The 12,356-nt window shown below is 40.9% G+C and overlaps 2 protein-coding genes across 2 annotated transcripts in view; one reads left to right on the top strand and one right to left on the bottom strand.

Annotated features, from left to right (window-relative positions):
* Nucleotides 1-12,356, bottom strand: part of LOC135205544 (KRR1 small subunit processome component homolog) — a 79,777-nt gene that overhangs the window by 37,386 nt on the left and 30,035 nt on the right. Inside the window, exon 2 of the mRNA XM_064236303.1 lies at nt 6,400-6,637. Coding sequence (XP_064092373.1) covers nt 6,400-6,612 — 213 coding nt within the window. The 5' untranslated portion in view covers nt 6,613-6,637. The remainder of the gene's footprint in view (nt 1-6,399; nt 6,638-12,356) is intronic.
* Nucleotides 9,424-12,356, top strand: part of LOC135202625 (fibrinogen C domain-containing protein 1-B-like) — a 77,578-nt gene continuing 74,645 nt past the window's right edge. Inside the window, exon 1 of the mRNA XM_064232125.1 lies at nt 9,424-9,524. Within this exon, the coding sequence (XP_064088195.1) occupies nt 9,424-9,524 (101 nt within the window). The remainder of the gene's footprint in view (nt 9,525-12,356) is intronic.

Below are 12,356 nucleotides of genomic sequence, written 5' to 3'. Positions count from 1 at the left end.
TCTGATCGGAGTTAGGAACTGCGAGATCAGAGTCAGTCTTCTGGGGTTACTCATAAGGAAGAAATATGCATCTCTCTTATGATAAAGCAAAGAACCATAGTGTCAGAGACAATAAGGCAAATACAAGTTATGGGCTTGTCTTATGCCAGAGCCCCTTCCCTGCCTTTTAAGAGAAGAGGATATTTGCTTCTCTGACCAGTCAAAGAAAATAGATAGATTACTCCAAGGAGTGTCTTACCTGTATCGGCCGCCCAGTCCAGCATGTAACGGTCCGTGTACTATCTGCCAGGAGGGAAAGAGTAGGATGAAAGAGATGAAAGGAGAGGCAGTCACTCTACAGTCACACTTATTCATCCTTATACAACAAGGCAAGATGCAACCTTGTCCAATTAGAGGAGCTGGGTAAGTTACACATCTTATTGAGGAGCTACCACTGGTCCCAAGGAAAAAAGTGTCCAAGGACCTGTGGGCAATATCCCAAAGGTTGTGAGAGGTGAAAGTGGCCTGGAGTGCCCAGACCCCTGCCATCAAAACCTGATGAACCAACAGGTTCTTAAAGAATGAGAGGGACAGGGCGATGCACCTGACCTTGTGAGCTCTTGGACGAAGTGTACCGGTGTCGTCTACGCCAGCAGCAGAGTATGCCTTCCTGATGGTCTCACAAAGCCAGAAAAATTGTGTTCTTAGACACCTCTTTCTTGGAACCTCCAGAGTGGATGAAGAGTGGTCTACACTCAGGCCAGAGGTGTCGAGTCTTCTTCAGATAGCACTGTAGTGCTATAACGGGGCAAAATAGTGTAATATTAGTGTAGGGAAAATAGGGTAGAAATAAAAAGAGAATAATAGAATAAGAGAAGAGAGTTGCATTAAGCAAAGGATGTGTTTGTCAGACTAGCGGCAATAACCCAAACAAATGGAGGTGTTTATCGGACTAGCGGCAATTAAAAAATGCATTTGGCTGCTCTACGATAAAGCTCCAGATTAACTTTTCACCTGCCAGTGGAAGCCAGACACTTCTGGCGACATCATTAATCATGCCCAGCAAAGGTGGTGTTGAAATTAATTACTGCCCAAAAGGGTGGTACAATAGGACGTCATCAGTAGCCACCAACCGATCAGGAATACCAGAAGGTGGTGGCTAAAAAGACTGCCTAATAAAAGGAGACATTTCTTTGGAGAAATGTTGACAGAAGGGGCCCGAAACAGAGAAGCCAGAGAGCATCCAGAGGGTGCAGTTCTGTGCCTTACCAGCTGTGGGTAACAAAGGCTTCATACATCGACACGTCGTCGTATTACTACACTTCGCCTCAAGAAGACTATAACAGAACCGTACAACCCTCAATACAAACTAAACTTGTATGTTCCAGAACTATATATATAATTTGTGTTAATGAAGTCAGGAAACAGCGCTGTGTCTTTCTAGCCTCCTGAGACATTTTTTAAGAGATTTACTACAAGAATCCAGAGTAGTAACTTCAATTTACAATTTATAAAAAGACCAAAGCAATAAAACTCAATACACTAGCATCTCGTCTGGATCACTACCAACGAAGTCACTCAGGGAGGGGATGGTAACACTTGAATCTGGAATCAGGGACTGAAGGATTCTGAGTCTTAGCTACGAAATCTGGGAGAAAATCGAGCATAACCGATCCCCATCCCCTTGAGTGTTCAACATCAAAAGAAAGACCATGAAGTTCTTCAACTCTCTTTGCAGATGCTTAGGGCTAGGCTAGCAGAAAAACGGTCTTGAGTGTCAGATCCCTGTCTGAGGACTCTTGAAGGGGCTTGTATGGTGCACAAGTCAGGCTCTGCAACACAAGAGTCACATCCCACTCAGGGGGCCTGAGATCCCTGGGTGGGCAAGACCTCTCAAAGCTCCTCATAAGTAACAATATCTCAAAAGAGGACGAGATATTCATACCTTTCAGCATTAAGACTAGGTCCAGCATGGCCCTATAGCCTTTTACAGCTGAAACTGAGAGGATCTTCTCTCGGCAAAGGATGACGAGGAAATCCATGACCTGCTGAAAAGTGGCTCTGACCGGAGAAATACCCCATCTATGACACCAACCACAGAAGACGGCCCACTTTCCCTGGTATACTACTGCAGAGGACTTTCTGAGGTATCCTGCCATCTCTGTTGCTGCTCAGCGAGAAAAGTCTCTTGCTTGCAAGAGATGGTGGATAACCTACAGCCGTGAAGACACAGGGAAGGCACTGCCTGATGGTACCATTCTACGTGCGATTGACACATCAAGTTGTGCCATGGGGGAATCTCTCTTGGTGCCTCAGAGAAAAGAGCCAAAGGTCGGGATACTAAAAGAGGCCATTTGGGTGCCACCAGAATCATCCGAAGATTCGAGGTGGTCAACACTGTTGATCACCATACAAAATGACTGGACATCCCCATAGGCTGAACAGCCTTTCTGCCATGTCCTGGTGAAGGGACCACTCAGTCCCTATCACTTGATTCTGGCAGCTGAGCTTGTCTGTCACCACATTCCCCTTGCCTGGAATGTATCTGGCTGACAGCTCTATTCGTGCATCTGCAAAGTCAACTGATGAAGCTCAAGAGAAGCGAGTACACCTTGCTTGTTGACACATGCCACTACTGTGGTACTGTAACTCATCAATACCACCAAATGTCCCATCACACGATCATAAAACTCTTGGAGAGGCAGGAAGGCTGCCTTGAGTTTCAGGATGTTGATCAAACTTCTCAAGATTTATCATGTTCCCTAGTTCCTGACAAAACTCAAGGAGTCGATCTCTGTCCTCTAGCAACTGCAAGTGAGAGAGACAAGACTGTTCACTTGGGTTAGCACACTGTCAGCCAAAGCTTAACACAGCAGCCCTATTGAAAGCTTCGGTTCCTTCTTAGGTCCTCGCAAGGATTCGAGACGAGAGGGGCAGTCACCTGATTAGGAGGCCATGGTCGCTTCCCCAAGACTGTTGTAGTGACGAATCAGCACTACGATCTCAGCAAAGGTCCTCTGTATTTCAGGGGTGTCTGAGTTTCTGGGCAAAGGGCCCTCCAGCTCTTCGAGAGACCGTCCTCTCAATCTACTCTTCCATAAGGGGAGAACCTCGCCAGACCTCCTGAATCCTTCCTCAATGACATAGGCATATGTCCGGTGGGATCCTAAAACCCCACCAAGAACACAGGCCCCTAAAGCCGAATCCTGCAAAGAGCACTCTACAGGATTCCTTCTATTCACCTCGCCCCTCCTAGTGTAGCTGTCAGAAGAAATAAACCATGCCCTGTCACCAACTCGCGATGATTGATGGCAGAGGCGTGGGTCTACGAGTGTGATTGCTTTGGTGAGACAACTTTCCCAAGGAGGGAGAGGTTCTCGGTGAGCTGTAGCAGTGACACTGGTAACACCTTCACAGCTACCAGTCTAGCAAGAACATGCAACATCCTCACAACACATCCCAGTCCTCTTCGAGGCTGAAACCTTGTGTGATGAGGACTGTGCAGGGGACCTCCTCCTAGCCTCTCTAGATGTCTCGTCCCAAAGGATAGCAACATCAACCCCGGCATCTGATGAAGAGCCAGGCTCTTGGCTTTCACAAGTGGGTTCGAGCAACAGCTCAGTCCCTTCTCTCGCCCTGCGCCACTGTCATGATGGGGGGAGGATTCCCCATCATTGGCTGTGGATGTGCGACCCCCCTTGAGGGGTTGTACATGCGAAGAATCTCGCAAGCGAGTCTGCAACACAGACCTTGTGCCATGAGCAGCACCCTTGGAACCAGGGACAGAAGAACGAACTTTGGTTCAAACTCCCGAGGCTCCAGAGACGCTAGACCCTGGGGACAGCATCACAGTTCCCACTCGCAAAGGAGTTGGTGAGCCAGCAAGAGAGCCAACTGCTTCCTTCCCGAGGGTAGGAGGCAGGCCCTTAGAAGTCTCAAGGAGAGACTTCTTAGGAAGAGGAGAAGCTACTTTCCTCTTCTTGGGTTGGGAAGCCTTCGAAGAGGGAGGCGGCAGACAATGATGACGAAGGTGAAGACAACAACACCTTCTTAGACCTCTTATTTGTCAGCCTCTGTAGGAAAGACGTCAAGGGCACCCAAGGGTTGGCAGACGACTCAGCAGGTCCAGGAACCAGAGAAGGGCCAGGTACAGGAGCAGGCATAGCTACAGCAGCGTGAACAGCAGGCAGTCACCTTTGCCAGCAAAAGGGCTGAAAGAGGATGAGCAGAAACCACATGTACAGGCAGAGGTGCCACCCTGAACAGAGAAGGGGGTTAAGTTAAGTATATTTTAGTTTAACCAGACCACTGAGCTGATTAACAGCTCTCTTAAGGCTGGCCCAAAGGATTAGATATTGTTAAGTGGCTAGGAACCAATTGATTACCTAGTAATGGTTCCTACAGCTTATTGTGGAATCTGAACCCATTAAATCAAGAAATCAGTTTCTAATCACCAGAAACAAATTCCCCTCATTCCCTGTTGGCACAGCGGGGAATCGAACTTGGGACTACCGAACTGGTAGGCGAGCACATAAACCACTCGTCCAACAAGGAACCCCAGGAGGGCGTGGTACTGCGGACACAGGAGCTGTAAGATGACAAGCTGGCAGATGTGCCTTAGTCCCCATCACCACAGCAGAAGACACATTGGTCGGATGGAGCGACCAGACTAGGTGGGGCAGCATGTAATAGCAAAGCTGAGTCACCGTAGGGGTAGTGGTGGTGACTACAGAGTGGATTGTGGCAATGCTGTCTCTGGTACTATTCAGGTGCGCCAGCAAACCTTGTGCAAAAGGTGGCCCAAACAGATCCAGCGAAGCCCACGACTGATCCAGACCTGACATCTCACCTGCAGAAGAAAGATTTCGGGTTAATGAGGGGGGTGATCCCTTCTCATTCCAAAGGTGTACCTTCGAAGCAAGAAGAGGCCCCCAGAGGAGAGTTGCCCCGGTCCATAGCCTCAGCTTCCCTTTTGGGAGAAGAAGCAGAAGCAGTGACTTCCACCAAAGAAGAAGCAATGAACAGAGGATGATTACCAGGAGAGAGGTAGGAAGACAAAAGGTTAGCTACCACGGGAGTGGTGGGGGGGGGTGTTACCACTGGTCACGGATTTAGGAATCTTCCTATGATACCTTCTCCTCCCAGCAAACTTCCCCCAGTGCACCATGGACCAACCACAACACTCCGCACAACGACTTTCCAGATTACACTTACACCCTTGACAAGATGAACAGAGGGCGTGAGAATCAACATCAAGAGAAGTACGTATCATACTGCACTTTTTACTCTGCACCCCCGAACACCAACTACTGGGGGTAGGATTCTTAAGCGACTGTGATTCTTGGGTTTGCATATTAATTCCACAAACACAGAATACAACACATATATCCAAAAGAGAACAACATGAAAAAATCCCACCGGGAATGAAAAGAAATCAACTGAAACAGTCAAGCAGAGAGCAGTGATGAACAGGTCTATCCACATCAATGGCCAAAAGCAAAATGGAATGTTTACATTCGGTCAGGAGAGACTCCCAACAACCGGACCAGTAGTTAACTACCAAACTGCCTTGTTTTAAGATTTCAGCAGCCATGTCCAGGCTTTGCCTTAAGTAATTCCCATTATATTATAATAATATAGGACCAAGGGTTTGTATATTGTGTAGGAACAAAACACGATTAATAACGGAGACTTCTCTCATACCAAAGGGCACTGCCCTCTGAAACAAGAAGAGATCCCCTAAAACCAACACCACACAAACTCCCATCCTCACCCAACAAGCAAGCGAAGAAGGTGAAGGGGAAGGAAGAATACCGCGAGAAAAAACAAAGGGCGAACCTCCGAAGTTTCCCCTGGTAATTTCTCTTAGAGTGTAAGCGTGAATGTCAAATATACATACTGTCATGCCCTTACTATTAAAGGGCGAGAGTAAGTGATAAGGGTGTACATACACCCTTGCTGCCGACCCCTATAAACACAAAAGGAAAGGCGGCTTGCAAGACTATCACAAAAAGTGGGTTTGAATATTAATTATTAATATCAAACACAGTATATTCAAAACATATTAAAACATAAAAGAATGATCCCACCGGGAAATCAAGATAAACGGCAGTCAGCAAGAGCTCATGAAACATATCTTCATCAGAAGTCAGCTGAAAGCAAAGTGGAACATTTAAATCCATGCAGGCAGGTCTCCCTGCCAACCGGAAAATAGTTACTGCGTAACCAACTCATTCAAGAGTTTTAAATGCCGTGTTCCAGCTTCGCCAAACCCATATTCCTATTGTAAAGGACCAAGAGTTTGTATATTGTGTAGAAACAATTGCACATTTCGGGCCATTGTGAAATAACAGATGTGATAAAACCAACCTGTTAACCAGTGATTTATCTTTTATCATACTAAAATAAGGTTATACTCACATCCATTTTCTTCTGCATAAGTGGCCAGCAGCTCTTCAAGTATTTTTCTCTGTATTTTGGGTACATAATTCGGAAAGACGTCTCCTCCGCCAGCGGATGCTTCATATCACCCTTCTTGAATTCTGGAACCTTCAGAGACCACGCATTGTCAACAACTTTTGGAAAGGCTTCTTCTTCTTCAGTGGGTTCCTCATCTTTCTTGTTCTTGGACATTTTGTACTGTATTATAATTCAGAATCTGAAACAGAAATATATCTAATTGTAAAACTATTATTCTTTCAGTCAAATATAAGAGTAAAACAATATACGTAAACAAATTCTTTTTATTATATACTGGGCTAAAATAGTATATAAAAGCAATCCAAGACATATGTCAATATAGATGAATTCTAGAACCTCCTGTTAACCTATCTTGATGCCGTGCCATGACATGGCCAAACAGTTTCACACCCCTTCGACTCCTAAAATGAATTCAAGCATAGGAAAACACCATGTGAGCAACTATTCTAAAGTTACTAAGAAAATTGTTTAAAACAAATTAAATAATAGTCATAAAGGCTATAAGCTCTAGACTGGGCTAACCGTGCACACAACACAAGGCTACCTGTAGGCAAATGACAACAATCATAGCAAAACAACTTCTGCGCATTAATGATATATATAGGCAGTCCCCAGTTATTGGCAGACTCAGTTAATGGTGATCTAGTTTTATAGGGCTTGTCTAGTGCCATAAAATTGGCGATTTATGGCACGTTAACAGACCAAGTTTCAGTTATTGTTGCCATAAGGGACCGATAATAGCATTATGGCGCCATAACTTACCTAATAGAAACACCATTAACTGGTTATCAGTACCATTAACCAAAACTTAGCACCATAAATTACCGAGTTTCGGTTAATGGCGGTTTTCACTTATCAGTACCCCACTGAGAACGGCATCCCCGCCGATAACCGGGGACTGCCTGTAAAAATTACATTTAACAAATCCAAGAATAGTTATATTGGCTACAGACTATACAATAGGCTAGCCTGGACTAACCCTACACCACCAGGCTAACTGTAGGCTATACCCTATAACTAAACTCACTGGACAGATTGGCGTTTATGAGTTACCGACATAAATTCCATGCATATTTGGCACAGAACTATTTAAATGAATTAAAATATGTATATTCAGTAAATTAAACAGACTACAAAAGGGTTTTGTTAGGTCTGATTTCCCATAGACTATGGTAGTCTAACCCAACTTAGGACCAGTCAAGTTCTTCGTCTTTCATGACATAGGCTAAATGATCGAGTAGCAACAGTTTGTCATTCCACCAGGCCGTGACAACTTCCAGAAAAACTACTTGAATGCGCTGCCATCACCATCAGTTAGAGTTGTGAACCTCTCTAAACAACACATCGTTACCTCTAAGCTCCTTTCAAAGTAAGTTTTTTCTCCTAAATTACGAAATAATGGCATATTTCCAATTAAACAGAGGTTAATGAAGATCTAGTCATGTGGAATGCTAACTTGCCAGGCATGACACTCTTGACATTTTTACTTAAAACTCCTTAAAAGTAGACGAGTGACGCCACCTCAATGTTTGCTGAGTTACTCGTGTAAACAAACAACCTATTTCCTGTGCTGATTATGCAAAAAATTTGTACCCATAAACACTAGTATAGTTTCCTTTACAACAATGGTAAACGTTGGTGGCCATCGGGACACATGCTTGAGAAACCATGTGAATTTTCAGGACGCCAGTGCACTAAATAATATTTAAAATTAGTTAAACACAAGAATAAGGTTATGAATTGCATATATGTATTATGTATTCATGATAATTCATTTGAAAATATTCATTGTTCTTGAAAAAGTAACAAGATTCCCAAGACAAATTTCAACGCTTTTGCTGTAAACATTAAGATGTACTTTTTTAGCTTTCGTATGGTTTTTTTTTATTTATTAACATATATTACATACAGTGTAATATATATTACATGCATAATGTAAGTTTTGTAAAAGATAATGGTGTTTTAAGTAATTATTTTGGATTTAAGACCTTCATTTCAATCATGTATTATGACATCATGAATTCTTGACTGCCCTACCAATGCTAGATAAATAGTAATACTGGCAACACTTATACAGTAATACCCCGGACTTATGCGAGGTTAGGTTCCAGACCCCCTCACGCAAAGGGAATTTTCAAGTAAGTTTGGCACGGTCTCTAAAAATGCTAATAAATGCATGCTTCTAGAGTCTGAACACTAAATATGACCCTAATCATGCTCCCTAAATATTAAGTTAACTTTAAAATGAAATTAAAGTTACTGTACAGTGGTCCCCCGGTATTCACGGGGGATGCGTACCAGAACCCCCACACGAATAGTTAGAACCGGCGAATAGTTGGAACCCTTATAAAAAAAATGCTTAAAATGGCCTGTTTTGTTAGTTAAAACTCAAGAAAAACGAACTAAAAAATTTTATACCTGGTTTTCTTAATACGTAGTTTTATCATAAAAAGTGCATTTTATGGTGAAATTGAAAAAAAAAAAAAACAGGAATTTGTGGATATTTCTAATAGAAATATACAACGAAAAGGTGAATTTCCCACGAATAATGGGGGGATATGTTCCAGAGAGAAATCTGCGAATGTGTGAGTCGGCGAATCCGGAGCACACAAATACAGGGGACCCACTGTAATTTCATTTCAAAGTTAGCTTAATACATTACCCTTACAAACGAAATAAATGATTGGTAAAAGTATAGGAAAGTGTGAAGATTACATACGTACAGCATTCCTCTCTTCTTTTCCCCTTCCAACCGACCAATCTATTTTTAGAAGTCTTCTCAATCACTTTTCAGAAATGATAGAAAAAATAATGAAAACAAAGAACAGGACAAAAATATCACTGCTGAGATACTCATAGATACAACATATGAGGCAATACAGCAGCATCCATATGAAGAAATAAATTACAACATGACAACACAAAATAAAATCCCAAAAAGGCTGTACCTAGATCTTCATACTGATGAGAAAGAGCAAGAAAAAAAGCAAAGAAAGACAGTCTGCACCCTTTGAAAAAGAGGGAATTGCAGATTCTGTGAAAGATATCACTACAAGCATCCCAAGGTATATCACAATTATGAGATTTATAACAAATGTGCATACCTGACGGCTATGAGGATGAATGCAGCGATCTACATCCAAATACGTATATGAAAAAACTTGAAAGAAGGAAAAGGATGTAAGCTCAACAAAAATTTAGATATATGCACCCTGTAGCCATGAATCAAATCAAATAAATATAATTAAAAAAAAATGAAGCAAATAAAGAAAGGAACAAAGAACATGAGGTGAAGGAAAAAAACAAGCCATCACCGCATTATGAAATGTCAGCATCGAGATTTCAAGCATCAGCACCCAGATACAGTGCAAGGAACAAGCACTGTAAATATGATGCCAGGGGATGGTGCAGATACGGAGATAAATGCAGATACACAAAATGAATAAATATGAAGATGGAAGATCAAATGTGTTGGAAAAGTTGGATTTTTTAATGTCAGAATTTCTGGAAATGAAGAAAAGAACACCATACCAGAACAGGAAAGAGACATGGGAAAATCCTTATTATTACCCATATTAAATGATGGGGATAACACGCAAACCAAAAATAGATATAATGAATATAAGTAAAACCTGGTATTCCCAAGAAACTGGTAATGATGATCAGATAAAGGGGTTCCAAACTTATAAATCTGCTAGAAAAAATAGGAATCAAGGGGGAGGCGCAATAACTGGGAGAGACATACTAAATCAAGGAAAAATATGCAAGAAATATAATAATTCAGAATATGAATTAATAGCAGTAGAATTTGAATCTGAAAAAATTAGTGAACATTGTAATATATAGACCCCTAATAGTACTAAAGAGTTTGACATAATAATAGAAAAATTGGATGGTATATGTAGAAATCACAAAGACTGGACTAAATATACTCCTATCCAGAGACTTTAACTTTCCTTTCGTAGATTGGAAAGAACGAATAAAAAAGAGAGTAATAGTAGTGCAGAAGATAAGAGGCAATTCAAAAAGCTATTAGATATGCTACTAGAATACAACATTCAACAAATAAATCACCTGTCAACAAGAAAGGATAATATTTTAGACCTAGTATTTGTGAAGGGGATGAAATATGTTAAAGAAATAATAGTGTACTATAATACGAGTATTTCAGACCATAATATCATAGAATTTACAGTCTATTCCAAAGCAAGTGAAAACAGCAATAAGCAAGAGATGAAAAAGTGGGAAGGATATGGAAAATACAGTTTCTATAGAAAGAATATAAAATGGTCAGAAATAAATGAAAAACTAAATAAAGACTGGGAACATATTCGTAAGTGATAATATACAGGTAAATACGGGTATATTATATAAAACATTAGAGAAAATAGTGGATAAGTACGTATATACCGAAGAAGAAAAGTAAACATCAGTCAGGCATACGAAGAGACAGAAGGATCTTGTTCCAGAAAATCAGAATGTGGAAAAAAGGTCTTGCAAAAGAAAAGAATGCATGGAATGTGATGGAACTAAAAAAATAAAAAGTAAGGCAGAAAATGCAGAAGAAATGATTATACAATCAAAAGAAAATGAAAAACGGGACTTAGAAGAAAAGACCCTAGAAAATATGCAGCAAAACTATTTTGCTCATATGCAAAAAAAGATGAATAAAAGAATAGAAATAGGCCCTCTAAAAAATGAAGGAAGATCAACAAATGATAAAAAAGGAAATATACAACATATCAGCAGAAAGATATAAGAGAGAATTTACCCCTACAATTGATAATGAAGATAATGATGCAGAAATTACTCACCCATAACAATTTTTCTTTTTTATGGATACCCTATTCGTTTCATATAACATTTACATTCATATATCTGATGTTATTCATTTACAAACATTTCAGTTTTTTAAATTACCATCCATATTTCAAGATGGCCTTTATGTTTCCTTTTGCATGATAACCTTTATTTTAGCTTTTGTTTAAAATTTGGTCCATGGACCAAAGCCCAGTAAACAACAACTCAACGGTTCGGAGTGAGAATATTTGAACTAAAAGTATTTGGAAAGAATGGAATAGGAAAAGGAAAAAAAAATGAAGAGTCGTCAACTTTGTCAACAGGAAATGATGAAGAATACTCAGCAGAGGACCTATAGGAGGCTTTATCATTGTGTCAGTAGAAGTTAGTAGGATTCTATTATTTTTATGTAAACTACATGTTTGTAAGCTGGTTTTTTCATATGAATCTGGGATTTTTTAGGCAGCTGATCTTGGGATTTCCTGAAAATCTCACTATCAGCCCTGCTAATTAATTGTTTCCGAGACATGATTAATAAATGCCCTAATTGCTAACTTCCTGTAAGCCTTGTGGCTAGCATGCACAGCGCAACATTACCTCTTGCCAGTACTACATAGTACCTACTTGTCAAGAATCTTTAAAATTATGGATAAGGCATGAAGTGCCATTCTGCCACCCCTTTAAACACTGCTAACATCCTGTAACCCTTGTGGCTAGCGTGCGCAGCGCAACATAACCTCTTGCCACCCCCTTAAACATTATGAACAAAGCCTAATATAAAAATATTATAAGATTTAGAGGAACATAATAATAATAACTATTCTTTAATGGTAATAATTTTCCATTTGCTATTTCCTGTAAGAACAGTATTTCTATCCATTTATATCTCACTTTGTTAACAGAAGAATGTGAGAGAGAGAAAGACAAAGAGATATGAACCTTCTCTAAGCAGACTGTGTAGCACCTTTATTGAAGTGTAAAGGCTGTATCACACACACACACAAACAGAGAGAGAGAGTTCTGAATGTGTGTTAGGGGCTGAGAGTCACTGTTCCTCCAGTTAGAGAAGGAGACTTTAGAGCATCTGGGAATTGTGT

Source organism: Macrobrachium nipponense, chromosome 24, assembly GCF_015104395.2.
Source record: "Macrobrachium nipponense isolate FS-2020 chromosome 24, ASM1510439v2, whole genome shotgun sequence".
NCBI classification, from domain to species: Eukaryota; Metazoa; Arthropoda; class Malacostraca; order Decapoda; family Palaemonidae; genus Macrobrachium; species Macrobrachium nipponense.
Note: the sequence above shows the minus strand (reverse complement) of the source record. Positions and strands in the feature narration are given on the sequence as shown.